Raw genomic sequence first — 15,174 nt, 5'->3', positions numbered from 1 at the left:
TTGTAAGTGGGTACATACAAGTACAATGTGTACATGTGCTGTGGTGGAAGAGATACAATGTATGACAAAAGGATGTGTATATCATATTGTACAGTGTATTTGTAGAAGTTGAACTTTCTCATTTTGAGTTGGCATACGTGTAGCTGGAAGTCGATGTACACTGTATTTATAAAAGCCAGCTTCTTTGTGTTTTTTCTGTGACAGTAAACCCCGGAAACGGATTGAGTGGAGGTGCAGTTCGTGAAGGAATCCCAAGATGACAGACTGTAGTGATTTAGATAGGTATGTAAAGAAAAGCACTCTGATGGTGGTGCCCAGAGAAAAGCACTCTAATGGTGGTGCCCAGCACTCGCAAAGCTAAGCCGAGCCAAACGACCTGGAGCAAACACGTCAGTAGACTGACTGGTTTACTGACATGTAAAATGTGTGGATGTTTCTTTTTCCATCCTGATGTAGTAACAAGCTACATGTACATATTCTATGAAGCTACACCTCAGAAACATTCTTAAATATGTGGAATCCAGTTTGCATACTGTATGTATATTGTTGTTGCTACATTGAGCAAACCTCACGCAAGCTTTCAGGTTGTCAAGAACCATTGTCAGAAAGGCATGCATCAAATTTGAATATCATGTGAGTAAACTGGTTTATTGCTGGCAACCAAACATTCATTGCATTTGTCCAAACAGGCATAACAGATAAATATTCCCCAAGTACACTGTAAGTCAGTGTACATTCAAAATTAATTGAAGTGTAATATAAAACATTGATCAGTTATTGTTAGGTGAATGATATTTACAATTGTGATTTTCAAAAAGCAGTACATACAGACACTTCATGCATTCACCTTTCCACAAATTTCCCAAATTTTAAGAGTTTACATGAATATCAGGAATGTGAAAAAAAAAATTAGCGTCATTGTTGCCGTGGCATTTATGGGGATATAAAAGGGCAAAATGAGATTGCTTACAGCTGACTCTGTGATCAAAGGGCTTGCTAATTTAATGACCAAACTTTTTTGTTGCTTTTGGTTTATTTGTTTTTGTCCCAGCTGTAGTAAAAATAAATGAATAAAAAACAAAATGTTGCCCCTTCTTTCAAGGATTGCTATGAAAGAAAATTAAATTAATTTGGGATGATCCCTCAAAAAGAGATTCTACAATTCTGGATAATCAGGGCATTTTTTTTATTACTTCATCAAAATTTGATTGCTAAACGTCAAGCACATTTCTATCATAGGCCCTTCCGCCATGTGTAATACAATTATATAGATTCCAATCAAAGACTTCCCTATTGCAGTGAAAGTAACATGTTTATGTTATTTGGATTACATCTTTAGTGTAAGTTATTTTGTTACATCTCAAATTCATTTTGAAGTTCACTGTGTATTTTGTAAAGGATGTCATAATGTCCATTGTTTGTGTTGCAAAGGGCTCAACATTAACAGGCTTTACTTGTTGTGTGGTATTGTTGGCAAGCAGAAACTACACATGCACAGTAGTGTGTAAAAAACCATGCTGCAAAGTTGTGTTAATGTGCATGGTCTCTGAGTAATGTATGACAAGTGTGTACACATAAACAAGTCAAAGTGCACTTCTCAATGAACTTGTCACTATTTGTAGAGTATGATGTAATGGCTTATCAGTTTCAATAGTTATAGCCTTGTTCCAAAGTACTACAGAAGTACTTTGAACATGTTAGAGTGTCCTTCATATTTTCCCTCTTTGTTTTAATGCTCCTCTTCAGATCACAAGGAGAGATAGACAATGACACCTATTAGTCTTGTCTCAGCATTTTTTTTTTCCTTTTTGCCTTCATTTGTCTAAAGTAAATACTGAGCAAAAAGGAATCATTGTTTGGTTCCATGACCCATATGGGGCTATCAAACAGCCCCATTTATAGGCTCTTAAACATTGCCCGGTAAATATAATCATCTGTATCACTGTCAGTTGAATGTTTGAGTTTTTTTTAATGTTTTTATTGAACAATAGACTGTCAGTTGAATGTTGTAGTCGTACATGTGTTGAAACAAGAATATATAATGTATTAAAATTCATGCATGTTTTTATTGTTTCAACGGCCCAAGGTATTGCTATTAGGCTACTATTCAATGATAGGTCTGGTAATTACATGTACAGGTAAAAATTATTAGAATGTTATGTTGTTCATGTTTATGTGTACATTGTATGTTGTGTGCTATAAGTTTGTGATCACTGATGGTGACTGGTGGCGAGGCATTGTCCTTGACATAGAATCAACTGCCAAACTTGTGTTGAAACAATCACTGTTATTGTGTCTGTTCTCTTTTTCTTTCAACCAACAGGCAAATAGAACAGCTTAGAAATTGTGAAATCATCAAGGAGAGTGAAGTCAAAGCATTATGTGCAAAGGCGAGGTGAGCTCACACACAGACATCTATACCCTTCTGAAGGCTTGCCGTTTTCTCTCACAAAGCATGATGGCGTTTTTGGGGGATCTGTACTTCAATATATCTTCAGAGTTCAAACAGTAATTTGTAGGCTCGAATTCACAAAGGTGGTACAATCTTTGTTCATGGTTTAAACCATGGACAAAAACTGTAGTTTTGTATGGTGCACCAAGTGTCGTAGGGCCTAGGTATTTCGTTTCGAAATCAGTCATTTCGTCAATGAAATGTTAGCATTTCGTTCGTTAGTGAAATGACTGATTTCGTAACAAAATAGGTGGATTCTTGCTGTAGTATCTCCTGTTTTGTTGTTTGACTACCATTTGAGATGAAGTTTATATCCATTGATGTCATTTTGAGGTATTTGATTGAAAGTTTGTGTACTTGATGATTTCTTCCCCTGCCCCCCCCCCCCCCCATGTATTGCTATTCATTAACTGATCATATCATGTAATCTTTAATCTCTGACAGGGAAATTCTTGTGGAGGAGAGCAATGTTCAGAGAGTGGACGCACCAGTCACAGTATGTGGGGACATCCATGGTCAGTTTTATGACCTCAAAGAACTCTTCAAGGTAGGCAGTCCTGGACCCCACCACATTTGTCTTTTTCTTGGCGAAAGGTTTCTCTGTACACATCTGCTCTTCTTATTCACTCCAGTTTATTATCATTACCTTCCAGACTTGAACGATTCATTTGCTCACAAAACAGTGTAAAGCAGGACTTTGGGATCACATTATCAATTCATTGCACATCTGTACTGTTAGTTTACTGTATCAAATGATTGACAGTTAATGTGGAAGTCATTTTGATGAGCTTTATAAAAGCATGAGGAAGGGGCATGATATATGGATTGACGTTCTGTTTTGTGTTGATGTGTTTGTTTGTTTATTTGTTTATTTGTTTTTGAGTTTGTGTTTGTGTGTGTGTGTGTGTGTGTGTGTTTATGTGTGTGGATGGATGTGAGGTGGGTACTGAGGAACATTTCAATCCCCTCACCCTCATGCCATCAGAGAATAGTAAGTAACTTGTTGAATCTTCACTTGAATCAACTTTTCCCTCATGCGAAATCTGCAGGTGAAGCGCTAGATCTTTATAATTTGCAAGGGAGCTTGGCTCTCATATGTTGTATGAATTCATATCAGACCTTATGCAATCCCTTTCTTTGCAAGCAAATAGACATGACAATGTATTTCTGGACATGACTGACTAATGGTGAGCCAGTGGCACATATGCTGTTGCAACTTTTCTTGAAATTTCTTGTCTCATCTCATATGTCTTATGCAGGTTGGAGGTGATGTGCCCGACACAAACTACCTCTTTATGGGCGATTTTGTGGACAGGGGCTTCTACAGCGTCGAGACATTTCTCCTACTACTAGCACTCAAAGTGAGTCGGCAAGATTTGAAATATTTAAGTCTTTATGCATCACTGACATTTCCTGGGATGTTTTTTCCACAAAGACTAAGCTTGACTTCAGTGGGAATTGGTTTATGTGTGGCCTTTCGTGTCCCTTGGTTTGGCCTGTGCCTGCCAATAGGTACCATTTGTAATTCAGGGGGATTTTCGTAAATGATATGGACAGCGATGGCCATCCATAGATTAAGTGCGATTTGAGTTACAGCTTTGTGAAACACATTTGATTGTGAACCGAATGTTCACAAATGTTCTGTGTTTTTCTGTGTGAAAAGCTCAGAACACTTACTTTGGACCCAAACCTAAGTGAGTGTGGTGTTGTGGTCACTTTACATGTACAGCTGTAGGCAACGCTGCACATTGGCACTGGTCCAATCGTCCAGACTAGTAAAAAATCACTGTTGGACCAGTAACTTTTTCAGGAATGGAGCAGTAAAAAATTGAAAAACTGGGTAACTACTGGTCTGACAGACAAGCCAGACCAGTAGAGGAATTGGGTTAGTGTGCAGCCCTGCTGTAGGCATCTATAGAATTTATTGGTGTATGGACACACAGAAAAACCCTTTTTGTGGACATGCTTATTGCAGTATGAGGAATATGTCGCCACTGAAGTAATTATCAAAAGAAAAAGATCATCTGTTGTGGGTAGCAATGATTTCAGTGTCTAAAGCTGTACCGGTAAATTTCAGTTTATGGATATGTTACCAGTTGTGCAGGCAACCAGACATGAAAACAGTACAAATTTGCTGGCATTGTGCCTGTTTATATGATAGTGTACTGTAAAATGATGATTGCATTTGATATAGGAATGGGACTGTGTGACAGTGCGGTGTGTAAAGCAAACAGTGTCAAGTTCATGACATAGCTCTTAATTTTAAGAATATTAAGCCAATGTCAATGAACATGTAGGGCCTAGTTTGAAGGTCACTCTGAATTAATGTTAGGCACTGTTTGTTGCTGTGTTGTTAGATCAAGATAAAGAACAATGAGATGACATTTATGTTATCCAGAGGCATTGTTGGATGAAAATTCTTCCTTGTACTCTTCAAGGAAGTCTTGTATTTCAGTCACAAAATGCCTAAGAGTGCCAATCAAAACAAAATTCTGCCTGCCTGTTTTTGGCCATAGCTATAGATTTTGTCATGAAAAAAACAACAACAACAAAACAAAACAAAAAATGCAGGAAGCTAAGACAAGAAAAGAAAGCAATAATGCTTTGTCAAAAAAAAAAAAAAAAAAAGTGGATAAAGCCAGAAAGAGTCTGTTTTTGTAGGCTTGGCACCAGAACAAGCAAGAGTGGTTTTTCCTGGAATACTTTGTGGGATTTTAGCATGGGCTCTCCCAGGTAAGCTTTCATGTACAAAACGTGAAGAGTTGCGGCACAGATGTTTTGCTTGTCTCTTAACTGAGTGAGTATAGCTGCTGTATAAAATCAGAAAGGTCTACAGCCAGCCCCTCCCCTTCCCCCCCCCCCCCCCCCCCCCGCATTAAAACAAAACAAACAAAAACCCACAATTGTGATGAGCCTTGGCTTTTTTCATTTATATTTGGGCTGATTATCACCATAAAACATTAAGGGTTTCAGGAAATGTCTACTTATCATATCAAAGGTTTCTGCAAGATGATACTTTTAGATGTGGTGTACCACAAAGTTCTGCTTCCAAATGACCAAATCTGAAAGGAACTACCATTTGGATTTATGTGCTTTGTATACTTGTCCTTAAATCTACCTTCATCTGTAACCTTTTACCATAGCTCTGTGTCATTCTGTTGGAATTTGACCTCAACATGCTTGGGAAGAAGGGAAATCTCTATGCTGACATCTTCAGTAACATTTGCGTAGCTTAAAGGGGATGGCTAGTAACTGATCAGTGGGAATCAGTGGGAATGCTGGGGGATGATTGTTCCGATTCTTATGGGATTCATATAAGAGTACATTATGTATCTTGTTGTGTGAAAATTATTTGCTTCAGAATGGTCTCATATTCAAGTAATGTGCAGTTAAATGTTTCCAAGTTAGCATGCCTGTACAGTGACGGGGCCTTAAACTGCACATTGCTTGAATATGAGACCATTCTGAAGCAAATAATTTTCACACAATATATAATGTACTCTTAAATGAATCCCACAAGGATTGGAACAATCATCCCCCAGCATTCCCACTGATTCCCACTGATCAGTTACTAGCCATCCCCTTTAACAGAGCTAGAGTTAGTGTTTTTTTTTTTCTTTCACAGTTGCATATGTTTCTTTCTTCTTTTTTTTTTTGCTCATCCAAAATGAGACAATATGTTTATGCAATATAGAGAAAGGCGCTTGTCTTACATCCAATGGATAACTTGATTTAGCATTATACACATTATATGCAATTCTCCAGCTTTGAAACAAAATATGGTTCTGCCTTCAAAGTGTGTTGTGTGTGTGTGTGTGTGTGTGTGTGAGTATCCTGTATTATTTATTTATTTTTTTTTTTTTTGCTATGCAACAGTATGTCTTGTAGTTGTTATGCCCTCAGTATTTATGTTTGTGCATGTGTGAATGACTCAAATGATATGTCATGATATGTCAGTGGAACGTTCAAATTATTGTTGCAAATATTTGCACACACATAATAGTAAAGCCAAAGGGCAACCTTGTAACTGTTGAGTAACCGACATGAATGCCAGTGTAATGTAGAACTCTTTGGCAGTGCGCCAAATTGTTGTTGTTTTGTAGTATGTTCTTTTGTACTTTAAAGCAGGCTGTCGGGAGCTAGATAGATAAAATGTGCATTTCAAATAAGAATAAAGTGTACCGGTACATAGAAACAAAATCTTTCATTTCCTTAGTGTATTTCAACAATTATATCTATATGAATAATCTTATTTTAGTGTCCATTAATATTTTATCGAGATCTATCAATAGACATGCCTTGTTTTTCCTGTTACTGCAGCTTGTTTGACCTGGAAATGAGTTCATGTCTTGAAATAGTTGTATTAAAAAAGGATAAACAAACAAACAAGCGGACTGCCAGCAAACAAAACCTCATAGAATTTCTCATGCTATCTGAATATTGTAGTCATTTTGTCTACTTAATGAAATTTTCCTGACAAAGTATACTGTCAATTGTGAAAGATGCTTCTGTCTTTCTCATTGTACATTGTAAATGTGTCCATGGCATTTACAGTTTGCTGCATATGGTCCAAGAAGCACAAATTACACACAGTCAAAAAAAAAAAAAGAGGAATACAGCACAGCCCCTGTCTGTTTGATGTATACTGATTGTGATATACTGATAAACGCCAGAAGAATTGATTTTCTTAAAAAAGAATTAAAAATAAAAGAAGTTTTGTTTGGGGCTTGCAGTAAACCATGTGAACACTAGAAACATTTTACACTGCAAATTCAGTTGGACATGACCCTCTTAACCCCCAGACTAAGATTTGGTCTTTACTTCCCATGAAAAATAGAAAGAGACTCTCTGTGCTATCTTAAAACTAAAATTCTTCCATGTCAATCATAAAAGCAGTAGAAAGCCAACAAATGAATGCATGTTTGCTTGTACTTTTATACATATCTTCGCTAGGGCGACGAGACCTCGTATCTACGAAATGTCAAATGTTCAGGAGAGCCAAAAAATATGGTGGCCAATGCACTATAGCGAATGGGAAAGCCTTTCCTTTGACACGCTGTGGTAGCTTCATTTTTGGAGTAGGACAGTTGGGATTTGGACAGGACATCACTTAAACCATTATTTAAACATTGATTCAAAAAAGTCATTTTCACCAAAATTTCAGATACAAGGTCTTGTCACCCCAGCGACGATATGTACCTGCATCTTTGTATAAAGTAAAGAGTATACAAATAATGACTGCTATGAGGGGCACAGTTAAAATTATGGGCCCAAGGTGATGTGAAAACCGTAACTATGCCTGAAGCGAAGCTGAGGGCATGGTTATGGTTTTCACATCACCGAGGGCCTACATAATTTTTAATTGTGCCCCGAATATCAAGCAGTCATTATCTGTTTTATATACCGAAAATATAGATTCCGAAATACGGATACCGAAAATATAGATTCTAGTCTCTTTTACAGCACTCGTAATCAATGCTGATCGACAGCGCGGTGGCGCGGTCGTATCATTGGTGCGTGCATAAAGTGATCATCTATGTGTACACAGTGTACGGGGTTGCGACTGTCTCCAAACCTATTTACAGGGCACATTGACCGCTAGTCTCTTTTACAGCACGCTGATCGAATGCGCGACGGTCGTATCATTGGTGCGTACATATGAGCGATCTGTGTGTACGGGGTTGCGACTGTCTCCAAACCTATTTAACATGTTACAGGGCACAGTTAATCAACTGTGCCCCGGGCACAGTAAATCATGACATCATTTTGATCAACAATGGGGCACAGCTATTTTCATGACTCCCCTTTTAACCAATCAGATGAGAGGATTCTATATATGAGGTATATAATGTTGTATGTACTCAAGGTTCTTGGCCTCCTTGCAATTGCTATGTCATCAAAGGTATTGAAGTTCATGTCTGACTTTTGTAAGCAAGTTCTATGTGCACAGTGTCATGTGGAACGTGTGTGGTTGGTCTCGTGAACAGGTACGGTATCCAGACAGAATCACGTTAATTCGGGGGAACCACGAGAGCAGACAGATCACGCAGGTGTATGGGTTCTACGACGAGTGTCTCAGGAAGTACGGCTCCATCACCGTCTGGAGATACTGCACTGAAATCTTCGATTACCTCAGCTTATCAGCAATCATCGATGGCAAGGCAAGTCGGTCACCCCCTACCCCTCTTTCAAAGTGCCTTCCAGAGGGTTTGGTATTGTACTGTGGAATATTATTCAAGGGAGAGGGTTTGTAGGTAGCATTAATTGATTAAACACTAATATCTTGAATCGTAACACGCTTGAGTGTAGGGATGATGGAAAAACAAGTACCTGGTTGAAATTCCTATGCTTTAGATGTAGAGAAATATTGAGGAACAAAAACAGTTACAGAGATACCCAACATGTTATTACATTTCGTGTGATGATTTTCGAGAAACAACAACTTTTGGACATTTTTAAAATGAACTTTTAATGCCTTCTCACTCCAGAATAGAGTTCTGATAGAGTATAAGTTAATGACTTTGTGAATATGAAGAGAGTGCAGATAAAAACGATTTTACTTTCTGGAATCTTGGTTTTATCTGTAAGTATTTTAGTAAAATTTTAGTCCTCAATTGCAAACTTTATGGAAGTCTTAGACTCTGGGAATTTTTTGAAGACAAATCATACCTTTGCTCATGCATTCCCATGTGCATGATGGGATTAAATGATATAATGTATAAAGTGAGATGGAATGTATTGTTGTGATTTCTTTCTGCAGATCTTCTGCGTCCACGGCGGCTTGTCACCATCGATAACGACATTAGACCAGATCAGGATGATTGACAGGAAGCAAGAGGTGCCCCACGATGGACCCATGTGTGACCTGCTATGGTCAGATCCAGAAGGTGAGAGAACTTTTTGAGGCCTTGGCAAGTCAAGGCATTATTTATAGATTGACGAGTTAGCCTAAGCCATTAATGCAGGGTATGACAAAAAGTATTTCTCCAACTTGCACAAATTTGCATTTTGTCACCCCCCCCCCCCCCCATAACCTCGACAGGCAAGTATTCATTCATTTAATATGTCTGACGGCGAGTCTTGGTTGCTCCAGGCAAATAAGTGTCTAGCACCCTGCTTGGATGGGTGGTGGTGAAACCAGCTCATTGTTAAATTCTCAAACTGTCATTATATTTGTAGAAAAGAACCTGCAAAAGTTATTTTTTTATGAACTGTTATACACACACAATGAAATGTAATGTTGTATTCTGATGATTTAAGGTTGTAATACCAACAGAGTTGTTCCCACAAAAGAAGATTGATAGGAGTGATCACCCGAGTTTGCAGAAAATGTCAATGTTTTTGGGTGGTTCTACTCGAATCGTCCAAATATTCTGTCGTTGATTTTCACAAGATGCAGTGTATTTTAAGAATGATGACAGCTTGTCTAGATATGAGCACCACCTCAAGTGTGATACCAATATGAAGTTTAATTTTTCTGCTGCTGTGTGCTCCCCAGACACACAGGGCTGGGGCGTGAGTCCCCGGGGGGCTGGCTACCTCTTCGGCAACGACGTGGTGAGCCAGTTCAACGCGGCCAACAACATCGACATGATCTGCCGGGCCCACCAGCTGGTCATCGAGGGCTACAAGTGGCACTTCAACGAGACGGTGCTGACCGTCTGGTCAGCGCCCAACTACTGCTACCGGTCAGTCGCATTCGGCCACTCTTACTGTCTTTTGTTTGTTTGTTTTTGTTTCCAACAGCACATGATACTCGGATTTTGCGTTTAAGATCAGAGAGCATGGGGATGCCATGCGATGTGAAGGCTGGCTCGACGCTGATATATTCAGAAATCCCTGTAGCAAATTGTGCACAGCTTTATCACTGATCTTTATGTAGTTACAAATGCAAGCTAATGAATTTCGACGAAAGTGTAACATTTACTATGAGCATATGCTTCAATGCACATATTTGATGAAGGGCAGTTCTATTCTAGCGGACATGCACTACTTGTGGTTTTCAAATGTACCAAACCTGGAGGGCGGCAAATGAAAATCTATTCAATCGGACCACCTGCCTCTCCCCATGCTACTGGGTCTTTGAAGTGTACTGTAAAAGTGGAAATTTTTGCGGTCTTGAAATTTTCGCGCATTTCGCGCAACCAGAAACTAGCGCGAAAATAAAAGCATGCGAATATTTTTGCTTGCCATGTTCCAGTAGTTGAGGTCTTGACTCTGCGGAATTAAAGACATGCGAAACTCTTCTTACCCAGCTGAGCGTGAAAAATTAGTCGCGGGGGGGCTCTCAGGGCAGTATGGAACCAGATGAAACATTAAGTAACAGGAGGAGAAATCTTGAAGGATGGGTTTGTTTGCTGTTACAAGAAGACAGACTTTAACTTCACTCATTTAGCAATTATTATTTTTTTTTTTAAACCAATCAGTTAGTCATGGTTGGCTTGCACATAGTCACTTGAGAATTGAAGGATATGAATTTGTCAGTCAGTTTGTGTATACTGTGATCCTTGTTTTTAGTGAAAGGAAATGATGTAATCTCCTTGAATGAGTACTGAGAGAGATTTGACTGCATTTTTGCAACAAATTTATTTTCCATCCAGGTGCGGCAACGTCGCTGCCATTTTGGAATTGGACGAGCATCTACAAAGGGACTTTACGATATTTGAAGCTGCTCCCCAGGTAAAGCTGTTCTCTTCTGTCAAGTGACACCATGGTTTGTTTTAGAAATTAGTTTAAAAGAACAAAAAAAAGTACAAATAAAAAAGTGGGGAAAAAAAAGAAGAGAGTGATTGAAGTTGTACAGGCTGCTGAGCATTGTGTAAGCATGTATGACCCTGCATTACAAAACCAAAAAACAGTGCCAGTCATGGATTTTTAGTTAACCCTAAAAAGACTGGGCTATTTTGGTAGCTCGAAAGACTGGGGGGGGGGGGCCTAAAGGGCCCCCCCTTAAGATCTCGGCCGTGGATCGCGCGATCGCCGCGGAAATTTGCACAATGGTAGTGTGCAATGTAATCTACAAGATCGTATATTTGAATTTTACAAAATAGTCTTCTTTAATTTTATTTTGATTAATTATGCTAATTTACGCGAGAAATCAGACTCTTTGATCTAAATCAGTAAATAAAGCTCCAAAAGTGCTCATTTTTGGTCTAATTATTCTTTGTGGCATTCTTAGCAAATTTACTTGAAAAAAAATTCGGTATCAAAATTAATTTCTTATTTATTTTATTGTTTTATGAATTTCTTATGTATTTCTTTGTTTTTTTTGGACCATTTGTTTTTGTTGTTTTTTTAAAAAAATTTAAGGCAGACACTTTTTGAAGCATAATACTCCTAAAACAAATTAATTTTAGCCATTGAGAGTAAAAATAAGCATATTTATATGAACCATGTGAAAAAACTCAATTTGCATTGACTTTGTACACAAAATCACATTTTTGAGCCATTTTCGGCCTCATGTGCATGTACAAAAAGTTATGTAACTTCAGAACCGTACCCCGGGCGTCACAAATTTGGTGTCAAAATGTGCGGGAAACTCGAAAGAAAAAAGTCATAGAGCATCGCGGCGAGAGCATTGTGTGTTGCAGAGTAATCGCGCGAAATGTCGAGGGGGGGCCTTTTAGGCCCCCCCAGTCTTTTTAGGGTTAAGGGTAGATTCTGAAAGAGCAGACTCTTAACCTTTAACTACAAGTGGAGTTTCCTAACCCATCTGAATAATAGAAAGAAAGCACACACTCTAGAAAACTGTTATATAGTGAGAGAAGAAACTTTGAAATTTAGGATCTATTCAAATGCTTAATCGTCACAAAGCTGTAGTCCATGCAATTAATGGCACAAAAAAGAGGATGTAAAACTCCATAGTAGCCATATTGAAGGGATTATCAGATTAAGCTGTTATTTTGGACACTCTATCAGTACATGCTATTTATTACTGATTCTAACTTTCAAAGCAGTAGTATATCCATTAAAAAGTTCTTCATAGTTGAAAGTGAAGGGTGTGTAAAGGGTTTTTAAGAAATGAAAAGGGGCCATTAGAACATGTGTAATCACACTACTGTACATTAAAATGTTGTAGAAAAACTGCAAAAATCACAGTTTCTCTGTCATTTTATGATCCCAAACATTGGAAAACTGTAGAAAAAATTGCTCTTTCACAAAATCTAAAAACTAAAGATTGACTAAGTTGGCCCATTTCACCTATATTGGGTCATCCTGTGAAATCTGGGTGTGAAACCTGTTAGTTGGTTTTGTGATGAACAGTCACATACGATGTTGCATATACATGTATGCATGTTTGAAGGTTTAGAGCTTTTTATATGCATACTGTTACAAACTTTTGAGAACTTGTGTGTGTAATTTGCATACTATTACAAACTTTTGAGAACTTGTGTGTGTGATATGCATACTGTTAGAAACTTTGGAAAACTTTGTGTGTATGTGTGTGTCTGTGTCTTACATGCTTTTATGCTCTCATTTTTTATATAAGTATTGTACTTGAACTCTCCCGAAATCTGTCCGGGAGAGAAATCCCGAGAAATCTGTCTCGATATTTGAAGTATTGTTCCTTCCCCCCTCCTACTTTCTCAATGTCCAGGAGGTACGTGGAATCCCCGCCAAAAAACCCCAACCCGACTACTTCCTGTGACACCGCCCGGAGGCTCTCACCGGTCCCCGAGAGATTTTATACCAATACCAGGAGTTTTATCTTTTTACAACCAGATCTCGCTATTTTTCCAACTCCTTCCGGACACAGAGGCGTCCGGGCCTGTGATGCAGGCGCAGAATACTTCAGCACCCTCACTGTTCTCTTTTATTTTTTTTTTTTTATTTTTTTTTTTTTACAACAAAACACCTTAGCTATTTATTTTATCTGTACATTTATAATTTTGTCCTTCTTTGTTTTGTTGGCTTTTGATTTTTTTTTTTTTTTTTTGCCAAGGGTCAGTTGATTGTGGTAAAGGCCAGCATGTGAATGAGCTTGGCTCAATTTGTGGGCCTGTGTTTATGTACTTTTTTTCAAAATCACTTGCAATGAAATTTTGAAGCAATGCCAGTGTTTTTGCAATGTATTGTGGAGTAGGGTGGGAGTAATGTTTAGCAACAAAGGGCCATGAAAAAAAAAACAACTACAACAAAAACTGACCTGGTAAACCACACTTAAAAAGCAATGGTATGGGAGAACACCATGCATATCTGTTCTCCTTGATATTGTGCATAATAGTGCTCTGTGTGCCAAATAGGAAAAAGGTATAATTACCACTCTCCTCATTAGTAGATAGTTCCATGCACTTCGCCCATCATCATTCTCACTTGCTGTGTATATACTTTAGGATTTCACAAGTCTCGGCAACTGCTGCATGATGCACGGATAGCAAGTTATCGTCCATGTTTGAGCAACATACACATTACCATCATCGTCAGGAATGATATGAGCGAAAGAAAAACACTCTGATCTACTAGCTACTTGCGTAAATTTTGGATATTGGTATGGTTTCATCGGCATAAATGATTTCCATAGCATTCTAATGACTTAACCATTTGACATGAGGTAGTCGTTATGTGTGATGTTTAATCCAATCGGTAGTCATTTGCCATGAAACGGTAAACCATGTGATTATATTCTTTCAGCAGCAATGACGGTGATTTGTGACATGCGTCATTTGGAAAATTTACAGGACATGCAAGAAGTGTGACGTAGTTAACCTAAAATCAATAGGAGAGATTTATTCTGTTCTCCCGTCAACCATTTCCAGCCCATTACTTCTCCAGTTAAGTTTTCTGGGAAATTCAGGGGGAATATCCCAGTGGATTAATTGATGCTTAGTTTGCAGATGTTGTAAATCATTGTCTCAAGTACCCCGACAATTGCCATATGAGCACAAGGTCTTGAATATGTCTCTGCCTGAAATTTCACAGGGCATGTCTTTGGTTGTGATTTTAGCTTGCTCCCCCCCCCCCCCCTTTCAAGCTCATCCTGTTTGAGGTCGTTCACTTATATTTGGTATCATATTCTATATTTTACAGCAAAATAATGTTATTGCCAATGCAAATGTTTTGTTGGTAGTCACCTGAAGAAAAGATACCCAGATGACTGGGGGGCATGACAGGCAATCTAGTTTGTTTCCTGTTAATTTGTCCCCATACACACATGCACACTTAGGTAATCAAAACAAACAAACTCTCAAACAATTTAATTTTTGAGAGGTGTGCAAGCACATGATATAATCATGATGATAATTATTTAAGTAAAAGAAAGTTAAAATGATTTTGCAATTACTACATTAGTGTTTCTATTTTCCACACATCTCGACTGGTTCACAATTTTGTGGTCATGCCTGTTCCATTGTCACATGAGGGGGCAATGTTTTTTTTTTTTATCCCGATACCCCAGATGCCCAAGCGTTATATTTTGTTGTTGTTAAGAATGGAATGTTATTGCGGGGATTGATTGTTGACATGTTTGAATGCAACAAATAACATAATTTCCCATGGTGTAAGTGACAACATTGAGAAATTCATCAAACCTGTTCATGCCAAAACCAGACTCCAAGGTTATTGAACCCATGACGAGAGAAAAGTTACATACCTCAGCTGGCTGATAGTTCAAAGTTGTACCACATTGTTCCTTTAATGTTGGCCCTTGTCTTATACATAGGGTGGTCTCCATTTTTTTTTTTTTTTTTTTTTTTTTTTTGTTGCTTTCAGTGAGAATTATACCA

At 38.2% G+C, this 15,174-nt stretch overlaps 1 protein-coding gene across 1 annotated transcript; it reads left to right on the top strand.

Annotated features, from left to right (window-relative positions):
* The first annotated feature begins 202 nt into the window (after positions 1-202).
* LOC140227557 (serine/threonine-protein phosphatase 4 catalytic subunit) lies at positions 203-13,851 on the top strand. The gene is made up of 9 exons (XM_072307969.1): positions 203-282; positions 2,324-2,395; positions 2,897-2,999; positions 3,712-3,813; positions 8,440-8,613; positions 9,213-9,339; positions 9,951-10,140; positions 11,053-11,131; positions 13,050-13,851. Exons 1-9 carry the CDS (start codon positions 257-259, stop codon positions 13,098-13,100), a joined length of 924 nt encoding a protein of 307 aa, XP_072164070.1. The 5' UTR covers positions 203-256; the 3' UTR covers positions 13,101-13,851.
* Positions 13,852-15,174: the final 1,323 nt, after the last annotated feature.

This window comes from Diadema setosum, chromosome 4 (assembly GCF_964275005.1).
Source record: "Diadema setosum chromosome 4, eeDiaSeto1, whole genome shotgun sequence".
Taxonomy (NCBI): domain Eukaryota; kingdom Metazoa; phylum Echinodermata; class Echinoidea; order Diadematoida; family Diadematidae; genus Diadema; species Diadema setosum.
Note: the sequence above shows the minus strand (reverse complement) of the source record. Positions and strands in the feature narration are given on the sequence as shown.